General features: G+C 42.1%; 1 protein-coding gene across 1 annotated transcript in view; it reads left to right on the top strand.

Annotated features, from left to right (window-relative positions):
• dhx38 (DEAH (Asp-Glu-Ala-His) box polypeptide 38) overlaps positions 1–11,313 on the top strand; it is a 36,337-nt gene extending 25,024 nt beyond the window's left edge. The window contains exons 21-27 of the mRNA XM_083759936.1: positions 389–543; positions 1,194–1,349; positions 2,370–2,504; positions 3,190–3,315; positions 3,608–3,703; positions 5,212–5,333; positions 10,051–11,313. Of these exons, the coding sequence (XP_083616062.1) occupies positions 389–543; positions 1,194–1,349; positions 2,370–2,504; positions 3,190–3,315; positions 3,608–3,703; positions 5,212–5,333; positions 10,051–10,132 (872 nt within the window). The 3' untranslated portion in view covers positions 10,133–11,313. The remainder of the gene's footprint in view (positions 1–388; positions 544–1,193; positions 1,350–2,369; positions 2,505–3,189; positions 3,316–3,607; positions 3,704–5,211; positions 5,334–10,050) is intronic.
• Positions 11,314–22,044: the final 10,731 nt, after the last annotated feature.

Here is a 22,044-nt window from a genome sequence, read left to right as displayed (position 1 = left end):
TGTGTGTGTGTGTGTGTGTGTGTGTGTGTGTGTGTGTGTGTTTGTGTGTGTGTGTGTGTGTGTGTGTGTGTGTGTACAGTATGTGTGTAACCTGGGGGGGCGACTGTGGCTCAGGAGGTAGAGCAGGTCGTCCAATGATCCATGGGTCGGAGGTTCGAATCCCGGCTCCTCCTGTCTACATGTCGAAGTGTCCTTGGGCAAGACTCTGAACCCCAAATTGCTCCCGATGTGCCGGTTGGTACCTTGCATGGCTTCTGCCGCAATCGGTGTATGAATGTGTGTGTGAATGGTTGAATCATTGAATGTAATGCACAATCTCTGTAAAGCGCCTTGGATAAAGGCGCTGTATAAATGCACTATTTACCATTTACCTTGTGTTCCCGTTTAGGTGCTCTGACGCCGACGGGTCGCCTGATGGTGGAGTTCCCCCTGGACCCGGCTCTGTCCAAGATGCTGATCGTGTCGTGTGACATGGGCTGCAGCGCCGACATCCTCATCATCGTCTCCATGCTGTCGGTGCCGGCCATCTTCTACAGGCCCAAGGTACCGGTCTTCTGTCTTAAACACTACTTTGTCGACCGTGCTCCCCCAAGGTCCCATACTTGGTCCCCTCCTTCTATACCAAATATTGTAGCCGGAAATAGCTTATCTTTAACTATAAGCTCACAACGCATTGCATTGTGGTGCAATGTAGATTGGCTGTTTTCGTCATCTTATTTTAATGAGGTTTGTGAGACAAGAAACACTTTCCTGGGGTTTTTATGTGGGTAATATGTGTTTTTAGATATTTTAGTATTTCAAAGTAACGTCATGGACACTGGTCTCACTGCTAGATTACTACAATTACCATAATGCTTTGCTGCACTCACCCCACCTTCTGTAGTCCAGAAGGAAGTGAGACCAGTGTCCATGACACTTTGAAATATTAAAATATCTAAAAACACATATTACCCACATAAAAAGTGTTTCAGCAAAGTGTTTCTTGTCTCACAAACCTCATTAAAATAAGATCTGGTTGCAAAAGGGGCGTAGTGGCCCTTTAAGATGAGCTGCTCTTTCTATGCATGTTTTTTTATGTGCTTAGTGTTTCAAATTCTGACTTCACTTTTTTGTTACTAGAAAAACACATATATTACATTAATTACCAGGCCATTGGTATGAAAATAACCAAGTCCATCTGCTCCTATCTACAGGGTCGTGAGGAGGAGAGCGACCAGGTTAGGGAGAAGTTTGCAGTCCCTGAGAGCGACCACCTCACCTACCTCAATGTCTACATGCAGTGGAAGAACAACAACTACTCCAGCGTCTGGTGCAACGAGCACTTCATCCACACCAAGGCCATGCGCAAGGTCTCGTATAACATACCTTAAAGGACCTATAACATAACATTCAACTTTTTCAATTTCTTTTGTGTTTTTGGGGCTCCCATATGTGTTTTCTTTCCCCACAAATAACCAATTTTGAACAATCAGGCTTTCATGTCATATTGGGTGCTTTAATGGAAATTGCTCTCAGGAACAGCTCAACTGATTTTGTCCTCATCGTGATGTCATCAATGTCACCCTACTTTGTATAATTCCTCCTCTTCTTCAGTCTTCAGTTCCAAATTTGCATTTCCACTTTGTTTACAATGTCCGCCATTGTTGATTTTCCAAGCTGGCATGGAATGGAAACAAGCCTGTGACTCAAATATTAAATAATCTGCATATCAGCACCCCCCCTCCCCCTCAGGAGTCAGGACATTGTGGTACTGCAGCTAAAACTGCTTTCAAAGTCCAGAGAGAAATGACAAGGAATATCAGAGTGGTGATTGAGGCTCAAACCATTGGACACAACTTTGAGGGACACAGACAATGATATTAAATTATTAAAAGCAGTTTTAAAATGCATGTTATGTGTGCTTTCATTTGGATTGGGCAGCAGTGGCCGAACGGTTTGCGGAGCAGTCTTGATATCGGAAGGTCGCTAGTTCTTATCCCCGGACCGACACGTTAAAATTACCACCGCTGAAGTGCCCTTGCCCCTTGAGCAAGCCATTGAACCCCTACCATGAAATGTTCTATGAGCAGGGCCTGGCTGTAAACACGTTCTTGAGCTTAGTCCAGTTACCCTGGGTAAACATAGTACCTTTCCTTTCCTTAGTCCAGTTACCCTGGGTAAACATGGGAACTTTGCTTTGGCTGGCACTCACCTTATTGGTGAAGCCTCTTGTCCAGATGGGACTAATAATGCATGCATTCTTACACACATACCTGCTTGTATACGGTGTGTTGGTGCAGGTGTATATATCTCATATATATCTTGTATATGGTGTGTTGGTGCAGGTGTATATATCTCATATATATCTTGTATACGGTGTGTTGGTGCAGGTGCGTGAGGTCCGCTCCCAGCTGAAGGACATCATGGTGCAACAGAGGATGAACCTGATCTCCTGTGGCTCCGACTGGGACATCATCAGGAAGTGCATCTGTGCCGCGTACTTCCACCAGGCTGCCAAGCTCAAGGTACTAGAAAGCATCGGTTGATGTCTGTGATGTCTGTGATGTGGCTAACATCACTGTGATGTGGCTAACATCACGTCCGCATCATTCTTTTCTAGACTGGATCAGGAAACTGCATAAGGAGTTGTCCCAGTCTAGATGCTGCAGAACTATCATCCAAATCAGGGTTTAAAAAATGATTAGTTACTAACGGACGGACGGACGGACAGGGGAGAAAACAGTCTCCTTCCGGCCTTCAGCCCGGAGGAGACAACCTTCTGTGTGGGGCAGCCACTCTCTTTTTTGTTTTTCTGTTTTTATTAGGTATTTTATTTACGTCATTTAAATGGAAAGCACTTTGGGTCAACATCTGTTGTTTTTAAATGTGCTTACTGCTATATAAATAAAGCTGACTTAACTTGACATAGCGAATAACAGAGAGCTTAAAGGACAACTTTGTTTTCAACCAAGGTTCATATTTTAGGTTGTTATGAGAAGGAGGGAGACCCGTACACTGAGCTTTTTATTTAGTGCAACATTTCGGTCTTTCAACCTTCCTCAGGCAACTGCCTTAGGAAAGGTGCAGAGAAACGTTCGCTTAGTACTGGGGAAACCCATGCTCACATTGACATAGTTTATTTACGTGTGTGTGTGTGTGTGTGTGTGTGTGTGTGTGTGTGTGTGTGTGTGTGTGTGTGCGTGTTTCCAGGGCATTGGCGAGTATGTGAACGTCAGAACAGGCATGCCGTGCCACCTCCACCCCACCAGCTCCCTGTTTGGCATGGGCTACACCCCCGACTACATCACCTACCATGAGCTGGTCATGACCACCAAGGTAACGTCTGGAAACCTTCCGCTATGTGCATGTTGTGATAAATAATATGTTCTCACCAGTAAGTACTTGTTCTTATGAGACCATGGCAGTGTATTCGGTGTGTAACTGCATTTTTCATTAGTGTTTGTTCTTGTAGGAGTATACATGCAGTATGTTGTATTTATGTTTATAATCACCACATGCAGTGTTATATTTATGTTTCATCAGTACATCCAGTATATATTTCATCAATAAATGCAGTGTGTTGTGTACAGTATGTACAGTGTGTCTCACCAGTGTTTCCTTACTGTAGGAGTACATGCAGTGTGTGACAGCGGTGGACGGAGAGTGGCTGGCGGAGCTGGGGCCGATGTTCTACAGCATTAAACACGCGGGGAAGAGCAGAAATGTACGTAGGACATCATCATTACTACTGTTTTCTGTTTTCACAATGTGACTTTCAGTATGCTGCCAGCTTAAGCCCAACACACACCGTCTGTGAAGCGACGCGGCACAGTATTGCTGCGCGTCATAGCCGCCGCACAGCAACACCCACAGGACGCGGCACGCTACCGCGCGGCTAGCCAGCCATGCCCCACGGATTCCCGGATGGAGGCCGTGCGGGCAAACGCCTGGAAAATAGAACAGCGGCGCATCGGTGCGTCAGGCGAGGCGTGAACGCGCGCGTCGGACGCCGCCGGTGTGGGATAGGTTCATTGAAAATAACGGAGGCGGTTCTGTTTTGACTCGCGGCGTTCACAGACGGTGTGTGTTGGGCTTTAGCTAATTCATACTGCATAGTATGACCGTGTCGGTTACCAAATAGAACAGATGTACAAGCAAAAAATCACACCCGTGTGAAGTGAGGGGCACTTATATATTAACCCATTCTGACCTGAGATCAGATTCATACGAGGTTTCCACTGGACACACACTGGTCTGATTAACCCATTCTGACCTGAGATCAGATTCAAAAAATGTCAGTAGTTCTTAGATTTTTTCAAAAATAGCAGACCTACAAGCTCGTATCGTGCCACTCGGTGGCGCGATATGAGCTTGTAGATCTGCTATTTTTCAATAGCTAAAGCATAACATGATGTCAACACCAAAATGGGTGCCCGGTCAGAATGGGTTAAAGTCTAACTCATGTTGATTAAGGGATGTAATGGTGATATAAAACAAACAGTGTCAAAACAGACATTAAATTCTCTTTATTGTTAATGGCATTTAATGTTTGTGTTCGGGACAAGATGACGTAAATGTTCCCTTCATTGTCAATGGCGTTTTTTTAACCCATTTTGGGCGTGAACCCCTTTTGGTGTTAGCATTATGTTATGCTTAAGCTATTGAAAAATAGCAGATCTACAAGCTTGTAGGTCTGCTATTTTCTTTTAATCGAAGAACGACTGACATAGAAACATAGCTTTTTCAGAAAACTGTCAGGATGTAGAAGACATTTTTAGAATCCGATCTCAGGTCAAAATGGGTTAAAACGAATGTTGAACTAAAAACAAACATTAAACCTGTATAGCGCCCCTCAAAAACACAATGCAACAGGCTCTATGCGTACACGCCATTACTGATGATACTAATGGAGACTGTTCCATTGAGTCTGTACCTAGTTAAGATTTAAGACTGTGCTCACTGAGTCTGTACCTAGTTAAGATTTAAGACTGTGCTCACTGAGTCTGTACCTAGTTAAGATTCTTCTTTGTTTTGGGTCGGTCACGGTGCTCAGGTATTCTGCTCCCTACTCTACTCGACACCTACTTGGTTGACGATTTGAATAAAGTCGGTTGTACAATGTCAAAGTTACTTGAAGCAGACGACACACTGCTGGATTGGACTACTCGCCACCGTCCTTATTTTAGTTCAGAAAACCAACAAAAACTGAAAGTATCGTCGTTGTCTCTCCAGGAGAACCGCCGCCGGGCCAAGGAGGAGATCACCAACATGGAGGAGGAGATGTCCATGGCCGAGGAGCAGCTGAGGTCGCGTCGCGAGGAGCAGGAGAAGAAGAGCAACGCCAACAGCGTCAGGTGAGGAGGAGGAGGAGGCCGCCATGATGTAACACGCCCTCATATCGCAATGGTTCCCCCCGTGCACCTCATTCTTCATCCAGTCAGAGTAGAAACCATTTAACCCATTTTGGGCGTGAACCCCTTTTGGTGTTTATGCTATGCTTTAACTATTGAAAAATAGCAGATCTACAAGCTCGTAGCGCGCCACCGAGTGGCGTGCTACGAGCTTGTAGATCTGCTATTTTTTGAAAAATCGAAGAACGACTGACATAGAAACATAGCTTTTTCAGAAAACTGTCATTTTCAAACAGACATTTTAAAAATCTGATCTCGGGTCAATTTACCTAACTTTCTGCCCGCCCCCGTCAGCACCAACCCCTTGTCCCCCCGCCCATCCCCCTCCCCCCACCCCCCCACCCCTCTCTCTCTCCCTCTCTACTGCACCTCTCTCGCTCCTCTCATGATGAGCTTTTCTCACCTCTGGTCCCTCCAGACGAGACAAAAAGAAATAATATTGACTCCGCGCTGACCCCCATTACTGCAGCAATTTAAATGGTGCCACAGCAGAGCGGAGGAAAAAGGAGGAGAGAAGAACGTTCAATTTCAAATTAGACCAAAACATTAATTTCACACCCCATCCTCGAGCTTCACAGGAGGAAAGAAATAAGGTTATAAAGAAAGAGAAGAGGGCATGGGGGGGGGGGGGGCACACTTTTGTTGTTAATTAATCAGACGGTTTATCTATTGAAGCTTGTGTGACAGATATGTTGAAAAATAATCACATTAGAGCTGTAGGATTAAGAATTAGATTAAGCCATTCTGGGCGGGAACCCCTTTTGGTGTTAGTATTATGTTATGCTTTAGCTATTGAAAAATAGCAGATCTACAAGCTCTTAGCGCGCCACCGAGTGGCGCACTATGAGCTTGTAGGTCTGCTATTTAAAAAAAATCGAAGAACCACTGACATAGAAACATAGCTTTTTTTCAGAAAACTGTCAGGATGTAGAAGACATTTTTTTAATCTGATCTCAGGTCAGAAGGGGTTAAGAGGAAGTTAAAAGTGTTATAATGATGGTGGTCTGCTCTCCGCTGCTGCCTTTGTCTCCCTGCCGGGAAACGAGACCCCCCCCCCCCCCCCCCCCCCTTCCCCACTGTCCGGGGTGCAGGACTGCACCTGCTGCCTCTCTCTCACACCTCCTTCAGCCCAGCGGCAGCAGCACCAAGCAGCACTTTGAAAACACAAAGTGGGGCCTAGTCATTGTTCTGGGACTTAACCCATTTTGGTGTTTTAAACATTATGTTATAATTTAGCTATTGAAAAATCGTTAAAATATGGCGCAAATCATTCATCATCATATTTCAGAGCGAACATTTTTAATGAAAATATTTGCTTCTGGGGGGTCCCTGGAACTACATATTTTGAGATGGGGGTCCATGGCTCAATAGAGATAATTGTGGGGGTGCTTGACATGAAAAAGGTTGAGCACCGCTGACATAGAAACATAGGTTTCATAGAACATTTATCGTGATCTCCAACAATCAGTGCTCCAGTCGTCCCAACCACTAATCTCCTTTTTCAGCCCTCCATATCATGCCAGACTACTGGTGTCCTTGTCTATGCCTGTGGGGACAGGACAAAATGGGTATGGGGGCCTGGGGACAGGACAAAATGGGGATGGGGGACAGGAGGGGACAGAAAGAGGACACAATGACAGAGAGGGGTTATGGCCTGATGGCTGTAATTGTTGCCTGTGTGTAGAGATGGATGGAGGGAGAGATGAGGGGACACTAGGCAGTGTCAGGGTGTCACGCTGCTGTAATTAAAGATGATAGATTGTGCTGTCAGTGGCGTCAGGCTCTGCAACGTACCTCCAGTCTCTACAGAGAGGCCAAACCGTGTGTCCCCCCCCCCCCCTCTAGCCAAATGTCCATTCTCTGTTTACCTCACTATAAACCGCACTAGCAAGTGACAGCACCATGTCTCTGGCATTACTTAATACTTACTCAGTGATGTAAATAGGTTTTCAATGTAATGAGTCCCGGGATGCAGGGATGGTCTTTTAGAGTCCCAGGGACATTTTATGAGTCCCACTTCAACAACGTTAGGAGTCATATTTTTACAAATTGCAGCATTTAACTCCAATTTAAATTTATATGGTTATAATGTGGTTATATTCATGTAGAAAACAGAAGAAGAAATTATTATTATAAGTAAAGCTATAGCAAAATAAACTAGAATAAAAAACAGTACAGTACAGTAGTGCATCCCGTGGATGCAGAGGTCGTTGTTTTATCGCGTCCCTTAACTATAAACTGCGTTTTGGGATGCAAAATGCACCCTATTTTAATCTCTGCTTACTATGCTGTAAACTACGAGTATTAGTACGGTTGCTTCAAAGGCAACCACAGTATAGGTATTGCTCCTATCATTGTATTGCTTTTATTTATATCCGTAAAAGGTTTGCCTCAATACTCCCCAGAGTGATCGTGGCACGTACTCAATAAATTATGTCAAATCGATAAAAAGGCGCCAAAGGGCGATTTCACTTAAACCCTTTGCATTTGTGGGGTCCCCTATGGGTTGAACTGTTTGTTGCAGAAACATAAAATAATTATATTATTTTTTTGACAAATCAAATCAATCTCCTTCAAATGAGTTACATGTGATCTTGGGGGTCATGTGACAATGAAAGTCACATGACTTAAATAAATAAAAACCCAAAACATCCTATCATACAAAGATTTGGCGGACCCCTGTTGTAACTCTGAGGACCCCCTAGGTGTCCCGGACCCCTGGCATATACCATGACATCCACAACATCCATTGAACCCTCCAAATCACACTTGGGGACGCTTCCTCTACTAACCACACGGGGCACCACAAATGTAAAAAAGTATAAACAATTAGTAATAATAATAATAAAACTTTATTTGTATAGCACCTTTCATGACATGAAATGCAGCTCAAAGTGCTTTACAGAACAATGGAGAAAAAAAGAAAAGCAAGGCATAAACATTAAAAAGCAAGCAGTAATGCAATACAGTGAGGACATGAATAACAAAATGTAGAAGTGGGTCTTGAGCTGAGCTTTAAAAATGTCTACAGAGGCTGCCTGACGAAGGTACAGTGGGAGCTTGTTCCATGCCGTCGGCCCGTAGAAGCAAAAAGCTGCTTCCCCGTATTTTTTAGTTGCCATTTTTTAGGCAAAGCGAGCAGGCCAGCAGTGGAAGACCTTAGGGGGCGGTTTGGGACATATTTAGGCAGGCAGTCATGTAGGTAGGAAGGTGCGAGACCATTGAGAGCTTTATACACAAGTAAAAGAATACTCTTCTGTAGTAATACTCTGCTGTTGGGGAGAATTTTTGTTGATATATATTGTCAATGACTTGCATGAGAGGGGGAGAGGTTGTGGAGTTAGCTGCTTTAGCAGACAGTTTGTGGGTCCAATGGAGTTGAGTGGTTTTGTCCGAAGCACTTTTTAATACTTTTCATTGGTTCCAAAAAAAATTATAACGAACACACATCGATTTATGGAACCTGAAAAATGGAGTTACCCAGTAGTAGCAACGATAAGCAATTTCACCCAGCAGAATACTTGGACAACCATAGTTATAATCTATCTAGAGCAGGGGTGCCCACCCTTTTTTGACTTGAGAGCTACTTTCAAAATGACCAGCTCAACAAGATCTACCCACCTGAAAAGAGTTTAACTCATTCTGACCTGAGATCAGATTCATACGAGGTTTCCACTGGACACTGGACACACACTGGTCTGATTAACCCATTCTTTTTTTTTTTTTTTTAAGATATTTTTTTTGCGGCTTACGCCTTTTATTGATTTTTTAAGGGACAGATAGTAGGCTGACAGGAAACGGGAGAGAGATGGGGGGATGACATGCGGTAAAGGCCGTGTCGGGTCCGGGAGTCGAACCCGCGGCACACCGCGACTGGATCACCAGTCCGGTGCCCAGACCGTTACGCTACGGCCTGGGCCGATTAACCCATTCTGACCTGAGATCAGATTCTAAAAAATGTCAGTCGTTCTTCGATTTTTCAAAAATAGCAGACCTACAAGCTTGTATGAGCTTGTAGATCTGCTATTTTTCAATAGCTAAAGCATGACATGATGCTAACACGGAATGGGAAATAGAGCGGGAGAAATGGAATAGGTAGGGTTTTTTTGTATTTAATTTCTAATGCTACCGAAAACTAAATGTTGCATTGTGGATTTGAGCTGACAGGCTCAAGTCACCTTTAATTCAAGTGGCAGATTGCCAAGAATTGTCTTTGTTGTTTATATATTTAATTGAAATATTCTTTAGGGGCATGTCATGGGATCTATACCTGCCGTGCACAGCCTTTGTGATCGCACCCCTGATCTAGACAGACCCCATTCATAGAGAGACCCCATTCATACTCCTATTTTAGAGCCGAATAAAAGTCGGTTCGGCTCTGTAGAGCCTACAATGTGACGTCATTTGAGGTTCGGGGGGGGGGGGGGGGGTACACCGTCCTAAAGTCGGCTCTTCGGTGCTACTGAAAATTTCTGACGAAATCATTTCGGCACTACAGCGCCGAAACAGCGGTAAAATAGGAGTATGAATCGGCCCTAAAGGCCCTAGCGCTGCTCTGGTGGTCCCTCTACGTCGCCTCACCACACGTTCACAGAGCAAAGACCCAGCGCTGCTCTCTCTCTTAACAAAATGTTTATGCAACTTTTCTTCTCTAATTCAGGGCAGTGAAAATCTGCACCCCAGGAAGAAAAGAGGAGGCCCCCCAGACCCCCAGGCACACCCCGGCCCGCTTTGGACTCTAGAACCTTCTGTTATACAGCGGCGGACCACCAACCACCAACCACAGGCACTCACGTCCCCCTGCCAACACGATCATGCCTTCTGTGATTCATCTAGAGACCACTAGAGGGAGAACTTGTATAAGGCACACAGGACTTCCAAGATAATCCTTCCTTCAGCGTTATCACAATGCATCCTCATACAGTAGGCCGACAGCTGTATCTCTGATAGATTGCTGCATGTTTTTGTTTGTTTTTTTGATAGTTTAATAAGAAATAAAAGAACAATGCTGTAATATATTAATATTGCACTTAATCTCTAAAAACTGGTTGTTAGAGGGGCAGGCGTGTACTTTTAATGGTAATTCTGCAGGCTTTGTGGTTGTTCCAGATATTAGTTCTTTTGTGGGTATTGTTTAAAAACTATGGGAATTGTGTTTCATATTGTGTTTGGCTGGTCGACTTCTTCTTTGAGTTTTTGGGTTGACCACTTGACCCATTCTGACCTGAGATCAGATTCATACGAGGTTTCCACTGGACACACACTGGTCTGATTAAATGGCAAAGTTGACTTGTCTTTACTTGGCCTTGCTCAATTTTCCTCTACTCTACACCGAATTGCTTTGCCGAAAATAGCAAATCTTCGAGCTCGCATCGTGTTGGAAGCTTGTAGATGACCTATTTTCTGCTAATGTTCCCCTTTAGAATAGGATGCTAGGGCACTAAACGGCCTCGGTACCATCAACACAGACAAACGGTTTATGAACTGGCATGACTGTCTAAAGACAATAGATTTCTATTGTGGGACTCCTATATATAATGAAATAGAGACACTTAGCTTTTAGTTAATTGAGCTTTCCCAGACAGTTAAAGCCTGCACCAACATCTTATTAATATACCACAGCTTTGCACCGTGCATATGAATCACTTTGCTAGATAAAAGTCATGACAATTGTTTCATTTTCATGGTCCTTTTGTGTCAGAAATGGCAACTCACTCCATCTTAAACCCAGTGTGGTTGGATATGAAGAGGCCTGGCCTGCCTGTGAAGTAAAGCCTGTCTGGGGGGTTAATATGAGAAGAACTGTGTTCTGTACCTGTCATACATGGCTTGGAATAGTTATCGGACAGTCACTTGCAACTAAAGTCTTTTTTTTTAATTAGCTTCTGATGTAAACTGATGAATAAATTGGACTATTTTTTAATCTCTTTTTTTTAATGATTGTTGTAACTATGTTGTGTATCTCCCAGAGTCTGTGGCACATTCACATAGAAATACAAAGTTTGTATTTTACTTGAATTTATGGACAATTCTCCTCAAGTGGAACCAATTGGGTTCCATTACATGGTCATACAGTATATGCGATTGAAAACATTCTGATTTAGATTCCAACATAACTGTTTACTTTTTTTTGTGTGTAAATCCTCATTTTTATGCTTATGCTGGATTCACATGTTCCTGAGGTCATAGCTCCCATTTGAGATGTAGACCCAATCATTCCTGACCATACCCTAATGGTCGGGTATGATCACATGGTTACATGTTCTTGCAAATATACACCCCGTCTGAACCCTCCTGAAACCGCTTCTGAATAGTAGATGGAATGGGGGCTCATGCACATACGGTGGATTTCTTAACGACACCTTAATCCGTGAAGGGTCTATTTTAAGATTATGCCAGGTAACAAGAACAAATAATGTCCCAGGGGGTTCATTTTTAACCCTTTTTTTTTTTTTTACATATACCCTACCTAAATATGCAAATGAAGAGACAACAGAAAACAGCATAACTGTTGACAAACAACCTACATTGACAAATGAACACCTGTTTGCATACAATTAGTAATTCAGAAAAATGGTTATGAAGATTCAAGCACATTTTTACTTTATTACAAAGATAGCTGAAAATGTTGGGATCCCATCTGGGAGGCATACTATGGTCCGACGGAGCATTGGTTCGACATGCGTCCGCACCTCGGACTAGCGCCTGCTCCCGTGCTTGCGGTTTATGGTTAGTTTAGTCATGATTATTAGTGAGGACCAATGATATGAAGATAGGTTGAAAAGTGGTCCTTTAATTCTCAAAGGGTGTATTTTAAGATTCTGTCAGGCAAAAAAAGTCCCATAAATAAACCCCTTATTTATATTATAACCTTTTCTTACACATATCCTGCCCCTAAACCTCAAGATGAAAACAATAGAAACACCTTTGAAGGAATCAAGGAAACAACCTACGGAGAGGAATTAAACAATTCTGTACAATTTGGACCCGCATCTGATCTGCAAACAAATAAGTACTGTGTATTGTATCTAGTGCATTAATAGTGCATTGTGGTTTGCTGGCAGCTTGCTAGTTCTTGCACACATACGGTACACCTACAATTAAATTACCTGCCACAGCCAAATAATATTTAATCAGAAGTGTGAGGTGACACATTCTAATCATAATTATGATAAATGACCCACCAGCAAAGCAGCACCCTTCATTCTTCTGTAAATGCTCCTGTCAGCTGACTAGAACACATTATTTAGTTGGTCTAAAGAGCCCTTTACTGCCTTTCCTATTGGCCATTTGGTGAAAAGTAATTCTACAGCATTTCCAAATAGGCATGGCCAATAAACCGAAATGTGTAGCTTTGGTAGGATTTATAACGAGTGGCCATAATGAAATGTACACAATGTGGTTTGATTGTCAGTCCTGAGCTGAGGCCCATGGAAATAATGAGAAAAACAAAAGTGCACACTACCCCCCCCCCCCCCCAACACACACACACACACACACACACACACACACACACTGAAACAAAATGCTTAAATTGTTGATGCAACACTGTTCCATGAAGGAACCGGCAGGTCATTTGAATCCTCTCACAGCTGTGACTGTGAGTTGTTGATGTACTTTAGTTATAAGAGACAAGTGTGTGGGTGGATCTTGAGCATTGAAGCTGTATGTAAATCTCCAGGTCACGGACTGACTGTGGTTAAAGGGAAAAAAAAGGCTGAATGTATGGTAGTGCTATAGCTGGCTTCATCACACTTATGTCTTATGTTGAAGCCTCGCTTTCTATAGCTAGCAAACATTTGGAAGGAAAGACAAAAGGAAAGCCACTTTGACTGTGATTCGTTCAAGAGGGAACTGTCTTGACTAGTATACTACATGGAGGAAGAATCCATCTATAAAAAACCCTTTCTTGTTGGTTGGTTAGTGTTATTCTCAGGCTCAATGTAAGACACATACTAATAGAGATTGTGAGTAGTGCCCTTGAAGTTCAAGGCTTGAACCCCTCAAGTCACCAAGCTATCGTGATTGAGGATGGCAGGCAGATGGAAGAAGGGATTAAGGGACAGACCTAATGGACTCCAGCAACTATAATGAGACAAATCTTAGCTATGGGCGGACATTTTGAAATAGTCCTTGTGAATGACGGCGTCAGCAGTCACCTTTACCAAAGCTTTCCAGGGTAAGGTCCCTGTAATGATGGACGGAATTAAAATGGCCTCTGAGGCGACAGAGACAGGAGACATAGGATTATAGGTGCAAAGACCTCTCAGATGAGCATATGCCCCCCCAAAAAGAGAAGACAGCGGCAGCGCTTACATTAATGTCTCTCCGTCATTGATAGGATTTTATTTTATATTAGTTGTTGACGACCAGTCATGACCACTGTTGGATTTTGTACTGTCTCTGCCATTAATTCCCCCCTCACCCCCCACCACACACACACACACACACACACACACACACACACACACACACACACACAATGCGAGTGTCTGGTGGTGGACTGGGGACAAGCTCCACTGTCATTACAAATTTAATAAGAGCACAAGTGAGATTGATGAGAGAAACAGTGGCATCAACCGCTCTTTTAATTAACTCCTGTCCCATAATGGTTGCTATAGGACGGAGGCACAGAGCGAAGAACGAGGCATTTTCTTCCTCCATTCCCTCCCTTTTCTGTTTTGTTGCCTCGCTCACCCCAGATAATGAACAGCCTTCTGGGACCCAATTACATCCAAGGCTGCATTAGGAGCGCAGCAGGCCCAGTGGAAACTTCAGTTGAGGTTCTCCTCATCACCCACAAGCCCCTATCTCCCTCCCATCCTGCTGGGGATGGCCTTCAGTTGATTGAATTTTGAATGTAATGTTACCCCCCAAACCCCCCCTACACACATGCACGCACACACACACACACACGCACACACTAAAGGAAAAATAATTCCTCTCTCCCCTATGCACACACACAGCTCTCAACCCAAATTGTGTCTACAAAGGAAAGATGACTAAATGCTTGAAGTTAACTGTCCTTCACTTTCCTCTGATAGAGTACACTTGCCTGCGGTCGGTGTGGCCACTCAAAAGCATCCGGGGGAACCGCTCTGAGGAGAAGTCCCTGCATCCTGCTGGATTCAGTGCATGGCTGTTTGGTGTGGCAGCAAGTGTCCTTGCAACGTGTATTCTGGTCGGCCTTGTGGAGAGAGACTGCTTAAAACCAGTCAACTGTAGCCTTATGGTTTTTAAAATGGAATGAATACTATGATAGCATGCATTTTGGAAACCTATTCAGGTCAGTGAGCCACGGTGTACTTCAGAGCGAAGCCGTGGCGATGTGGATTCATGCTGACATACGTATGTAGCTACATAAGTTACTTATGGTGAGTCAGTCTTAGTAGTTGTAGGTTACTCTTTGGTGAGTCAACCCCACAGGGCCACCCCACCACCCACAACATTAGACAGGAGCATTTTTGTGTTGCTGACATTTTTCACAGAACTGAGCCATATAAAACAGAAATAATTCAAGCTTTATTTGAGGCCCAGGATTGCACTGAGGGAGACCCCATCATGTTCACCAAGGAGCAAACATGGAGACATTCAATCACTGAATCTGACAGTAATACTCCAGGCTTTCTGAACATTATGGGCTCAATATCATATCGTTCCAACACTTCCATGAATGTCCAAATATTTCACAAAAATACTAGACACATCACACATTTAAAACAATAGGGTAACTCATGCACATAATGGTGCATCCATCTTCTCAGACCCACACACAGCGGTTTCATGCTGAATATACTGTATATGCATGCATGAACACTTTGCAGAAACCTGTAGTTTCTGGTTCACAAACAAAGCAATGTCACTCATTGGGCAATATATGGGCATTTACAGGACAGCTGTCAATCAACTCTAGTCAACATATTGCAGTTTTGACAGGGGGTGTGTTGGTGACAGCTATATGGGTCACGTGGTGTTGTGTGCTACTAGTCTACGTCACTCATAGAAAGTCAGCTGTTTGCAAGGCGGCATTTTCATGAATGGAAGGAGAGAGGGGGTGAACCTTAGAGTAGGCCTATGGGTGAACGGGGAAGGTCCAACTTTGTTGACCGCAATCGCTATTTACTGTGCTGTGATTCACTGTGGTAATGTTTTAACTTTAATAAACTACAACAAAAGCAGTACCCTGGCCTGGAGCAGTGGTTCTCATGCAGACAACGACTAAAGCAGCGAGTCTGACAGCTAAAACGTTTCCCCGCTTTAGCCTCTCTGCGTCATACGATATAGACGCCATAGCCTACAGGGTGGGACTAAAAAAAATAGCAGGAAGGAAAACAGTCTGAGAGTGTGAGAGATCTGTGGAAGTGGAAACAGAGATCTTTATAAATTAAATAATCTGGTAAATGTCACCAAATGAAGAGCCTGCAGGGATTCATATCAGCGTACGTGTGATGTTTGTGTGTTTGAAGCTGGGTTCGGTATTTCTAAATTCTACCAAAACCAGCTGACATGAATAACAACAAGATGGACTGTGGCTGGGGCCTGTTTCACAAAACTTGGATTAGAGATTAAGCCAGGATTTAACACATATCCTGGCTTAATATATCCTGGATCAGCGATTAACCGGTTTCATGAAAGCTGGTTAATCTTGCCAGATTAATTTAACCAGTTAACCTGGATATGTTGAGGCTTGATTCGGTTTCATGAAAGTGATGCTACATTAGTTACCATGGAAACTAATTCTTTGGATTTAGCCTGCTCCGGACCAGGCTAACAGCCAGGTTTAACCTAATCCTGATGTCTTTACTGTTCATTAATTAAGCAGTCAAACTGATCACAAACCAATGATGTTTTCTAGATTTATTCAATTATTATGTTGACTTATTTGTATCGGTCTGCATTAAAGGACTAATTTAAGCACTATATAAAATCAAATAACCAAAATATATAGGCTGCACAACATCATGACAGCTTGTGAGCCTGTAGACCAGCAGGTGAATGTTCCCCATGAATAGGTTTGCTGTCGTGCAAGTGCACGGTTAAGAAGAATTATTATATTATATTATTATTTATTTTTTTGTAAGTAAGTGAAAACCACTAAATATTAGCATTACTCATTGTTTTACAACATATTACCATTGTAACGTTTCACCCACTACTAGTCCTACATACTTACACCTAGAAACCCCATTCAAACCTATTTAGTTTGTGTGCCTGAAAAGGAATCTTTGAAATGTTTAATAGTTTTAGAAATATAGTGCTTTCAAATTTGAGACATTTATAGGCAGATAGTGGCACTTCAAAAAATCACTTTCACCTAGAAACTCCATTCACACTTTGTAAAATTCAGCTTACTGTGGAGACACATGCTGGAACTTTTTACTTTGAAATGTTTTGTAGTTTCTGAGTTATTTAACTTAAACGCCCAATGCATTCTCAATGGCAATAGCACAAACTTTGGCATGCTACATGAACCCATGACCTCACCAGTCTGGCCCCTGTCTGGACAACAACCCCCCTTCCCCAAAGGTAGCTCCCTCAGAGGAGGGAGTTATGGCCAAATATCACAATGCGACAATATCATTATGCTTACAATATTAAGAATTCTGTTTTAAGTTAATAGTAGTGGTAAAATGTAAACTATATTTTTGGGGTAGTTAATCATTCAGTCTATCCACTATTGAGAGTATGTTCTCTCTTTAATTACAGCAGCAGTATTTATTTTAGAAGCTTAAGTCCTTGTATCAGTACAACAACAAGTACCTACAACATTTTTTTTACATTGTTATATTACTATATGTTTTCATGGGATACATAGTGTCACTATGACATGAAATGGAAGTGGTTGGAATCTATTCAAGGTAGACTTTCCATCTACATCCCTCTCCACAACTATTAATAGACTACCACAGTGTGTGTGTGGTGCACACAGCTGTGATGATCAACACACAGCTGATAAGTGATCATCCAATCACTTATCACTCTGACCAACGGACCAATGACGGACGGACTAGTTGAACAGGTGACCGGATCCAGTGGGTGGGGCTTTGGATTTAAATAGGAGCGGCCATGTTGTTTCCCAGCATGGGGCGGTAATGCAACTATTTGGATGCCAACCGCCATAAAACCCCATGAAGAAGAAGAAGAAGTTTCCCAGCATGCTGTTTGCTTTGGGATCCAGGCTGTTTCATTGCATGCTGTCTGTGAGCCAAGCTGTTTGTTCCAAGGTAAAAGCGTTTGTTTGAGAAACACTGTTGTTGTTTAGACATTAGAGGATTTATAGGACTGTTTAAACATTAGAGGATTTATAGGACTGTTTATTGTTTAAACATTAGAGGATTTATAGGACTGTTGTTTAAACATTAGAGGATTTATAGGACTGTTTATTGTGACACTAAATGGACAATGTCAGGAATGTTTGTCCTTTTAGGCCTCATTCACACATAAAGAACACGTGTTCTGTTGCAAACACTTGTGTTTGATTTCCCCCCTCCATCAAACACAAATGTTTGATCAAACCATGTGACTTCCATTGGAAAGGCATTGAGGCGGCCATCAAACACAGGCAGAGCACAGAACATGTTTGTGTGAATGAGGCCTTGGGCCTCGAACACACACGCACACAAAAAAAAAAGTTTTGTGTCTTGTCTGTTTAATGGCCGCCCCAATGCATTTCCAATGGGAGGCACATGGTTTGACCAAACATTTGTGTTTGATAGCTGTGTTCTGTCCCCCTCCATCAAACACAAATGTTTGGTCAAACCATGTGACTCTCATTGGAAAAGCATTGAGGTGGCCATCAAACACAGGCAGAGCACAGAACAGAACATGTTTGTGTGAAACATTTGTCTTGTCTGTGTTTAATGTGTTCCCAATGTATTTCCACTGGGAGTCACATGGTTTGACCAAACATTTGTTTGATGGAGGGGAGGGGAGACAGAACACAGCCACCAAACAAATGTTTGCTCACACCATGTGAGTTCCATTGGAAAAGCATTGAGGCGGCCATCAAACACAGACAAGACGGGTGTTTTTTAGGTGTGATGGAGGCCTTAGAGAAGGAAGCTAACAAACCATGGTTCCCAACATTGGTGGAAAGTAAATCATTGCCTTTACTGAAGTATAGAAATTATACTCTATTTGGAAACGTTTAACTAGTTTGTAGTTTTTAATATTATTACTAAACATACTAGCCTACATTGTTCATTTACCACTACAGCCATATTTTGGTCATTTGAAAATGGCTGATCTACAAGCTCACAATGCATTGTGAATGTGATGACACTGAGCTTTTAGTTCTGCTATTTTCATAATTCACTTTAAAAAACAAACTTTGTCATTATCTACTCAGGCTTATGTGAACACTACAGACAGTTTTTTTTTTTTTTTTTTTTTTTTTTTTTAAGTTACTTTATTCAGTAATTGGATTCATTATTGTACTGCCCTGACCCCTTCCAATGCAAACTTCAAAATCTATTTTAACCATGAGAGATTCATAAAACGCTCTACTTATTTCCTGGTGACTGATGGTGTCCTTCAAATACGTGAGTGGGCCTTTTCATTTAGCCTACCGTTCTTATTTATCTTTTAATAATTATTTTGGAAAATGCCCTCCAGAAGGAGGCCGGAACCGACTAAACTTTAAGCATCAAAAATAAATAAGAACGGTAGGCTAAATGAAAAGCCACGCCCCCTCACGTATTTGAAAGACACCATCAGTCACCAGAAAAAAGGTTGGGTGTTTTCGATCAATCTATCATGGTTAAAATGGAGTTTGAAGTTACAATGGGTTTGTATAGGAAAGGGGCAGGACAGCTAAAATTAATATTGAATATCTAAATACTGAATCAAGCAACTTAAAAGCTGTCTGCAGTGTTCACATTAGCCTGAGTAGAGGATAAAGTGAAATATCCTTTTAATATTATATGAATTTTACAATGTATGAAATCTGTATAAAGGGTGTAATGTTGTTTTATGTATCTGTCTTACAGGTTAATCATGTGACCTTGGTGTCATGTGTGACCTTGGATGGAGTCATCAGGAGATGGCTGGTATTGGTAATAGTGTCTACTCGGCTGAGCTGAAACTTATAACGGTGTCAACGAACGCTCCCTGAGATTACGAGGCGTACGGTGCTCGGGACGTATTGTGCCATACAACCTACGCGGCTCTATTAATACCGGCTATCTTCAACCGAGCGACGGAAAGCCCCCCACAGTACGTACCTGGATTACATGTGGCTGTAGTAGAAACTAGGGCTGTGTCACCATTACATGTCAAGTTGACCATTCATTGTCATACATATGATTGCGATTAACACATAAATACAAAGTTTAAATTTCTTTATGGCTTTTAGGCTTCATAAACGAGCTACACGAGGCAGATATGACTAATTATATGCATTAATTACTTTTATACTTTGCCGAAAAATACACTTCACCCCTTTTGCAACCAAATCTTATTTTAATTATGTTTGGGAGAAACACTTTACTGAGGTTTGTACGTGTTTTTAGTATTTCAAAGTGTCCATGATGTCTTGGACACTTCCTACCCAGACTACAATTCCCATAATGCTTTGGTGCACTGCTCCTTGTGCATAGGGGGAGGGCTGTCTTACTGAGACAACATTTAGTCCAGGAAGGAAGTGAGCCCAGTGTCCATGACATCATGGACACTTTTGAAATACTACATATATAAAAACGACGATTACCCACATAAAAAACAGGAAAGCGTTTCTTGTCTCCCAAACATAATTAAAATAAGCTCTGGTTGCAAAATGAATTGAATGGGTTGAATCGTTAAAGCTGCTATAAGCAATAGTCAAATGTATTTTTTTTTTTTTATATTTTTGGTATTCAGACAGCCAGCAATGGGTAAAACAATATTTTGTCTGACACATCTAGGGGCCACAATCTGCATTCAAAGATGTTCCCAGCTTTGCCATTGGTCGTTTTGCCTGTCTACTTCCTGATTGGTCAGTCATTTTGACCGGGTTCTTTTTTTTCCCCTCTGACCAATAACAAAGCTTCTAGGAACATCTTTGACTGCAGATTGTGGCCCCTAGATGTATCGCAGAGACTAAATCATTTTTGGGAGTGTTTTACTCATTGCTGTCTGAATAAAATAAAAATCATTATAATTTACTTTATTGCTTATAGCAGCTTTAATCACAATTTGTGACAATAATAAAGTCAAATATTGGTGACACAGCCCTGTCAGTGACTGTTGTTAATACAGTAAAATATTGGTGACACAGCCCTGTCAGTGACTGTTGTTAATACAGTAAAATATTGGTGACACAGCCCTGTCAGTGACTGTTGTTAAAACAGTAAAATAATGGTGACACAGCTTTCAGTGACTGTTATGACTTCCAAAATGTCATCCTGTAGGCCGACAACTAAATGTTTTTGTTTTTTTCCCCTGTCATTTCAGAACGTGAAGCTGACAAGGTGACGTCGGTATTGAAGGTACAAACTCTGCTGTTGTTGCCACTGCTGGGTGCTGTTAACAGTGAAGGTTAGTAATGAACCTTTTGATTCCTGCTGCTTGTGTAAGTGGGCTACATGCTACCATACCGTAGGTTGTCATTCGCACCGTGTATCGTTTCACGTCATTTGTGTATAATGCCACTCCACATCACATGCCACTATGGGCTATGTGATTTATTTATTAACATAATTTACGGGTAAAGCTGTCACGTCACGTCACATCACGTATGTTCTGTTGTAGTGTTTCTGTACTGTTTTCTGTGTCGAGTTATTTGAGTTTCTATTGTTTCCTTTCTCTTTCTCTTTTAATAAAAAAAAAGTTATTTTTTTCTTTCTCCTTGCCCATCTATTGCCCTAGTTCTTCACTAGTGGACTGTGTGTACAAATGTGATGTGGCGGTATGTGACTCATTTCCCGTATCATTATGGTAGCATGTAGCCTGCTTAACACTGTTTACAGCCTTCTATGCTGTAGATCTGTCCAAACTAACAGGAAGAAAATTATGGCAGATTTTCTTCCTTGATTAGTTTGTTTTGTTTAGTGCTGATATTGAAGGTAAGTGGGCGTAGTTTATTATCTTTCGATGTCGGGCAGAAACCTTGTATCTCCATAGTTCAACCTTCTTTTGTAAATTTAATTTCCTTACTTGGTCATGCTACAGTGTCACACACTAAAGTAGCAAATAGCTGATCTACAAGCTCACGATGCAAAGATCATCCATTATTGAATATAACCTATTATGTTTTATTGTATCAAACACATCAAGAGCTTGTGACTAAATAATAACATTGGAACACTTATTATATAAATATTATCGGATCACAAGTCCAGAAAAGTAACTGTTTTGGACATGCGTGGTTTCTACCCCAACCTTTCATCTTCTCTTCTATTCTTTGCTTTAATAAAGTTATTGTTTTTTTGGTCTCAGAGTTTTTAATCGCATTTTGCTTTATTAAGTAATTTCTTTCTTGCCTATCTATCACTAGTTCTTCACTAGTGTATGTGGTGCGTGTGTCGGGTCGTGTCTCGCATACAGTTTCTAATCATTTGATTGGAGCTGTATCGTTTCGCGTCATTTGCCAGTAAAGCGCCATCACGTCAGTTCACATCAGATATGAACACAGGCCCCGTATGTGATGTGCATTTATGTGGTTTTTTGTGATATTTTC

The sequence above is a fragment of the Protomyctophum parallelum genome, assembly GCF_964188405.1.
Source record: "Protomyctophum parallelum genome assembly, chromosome: 2".
NCBI lineage: Eukaryota > Metazoa > Chordata > Actinopteri > Myctophiformes > Myctophidae > Protomyctophum > Protomyctophum parallelum.
This window is presented reverse-complemented; position numbering and strand designations above follow the sequence as displayed.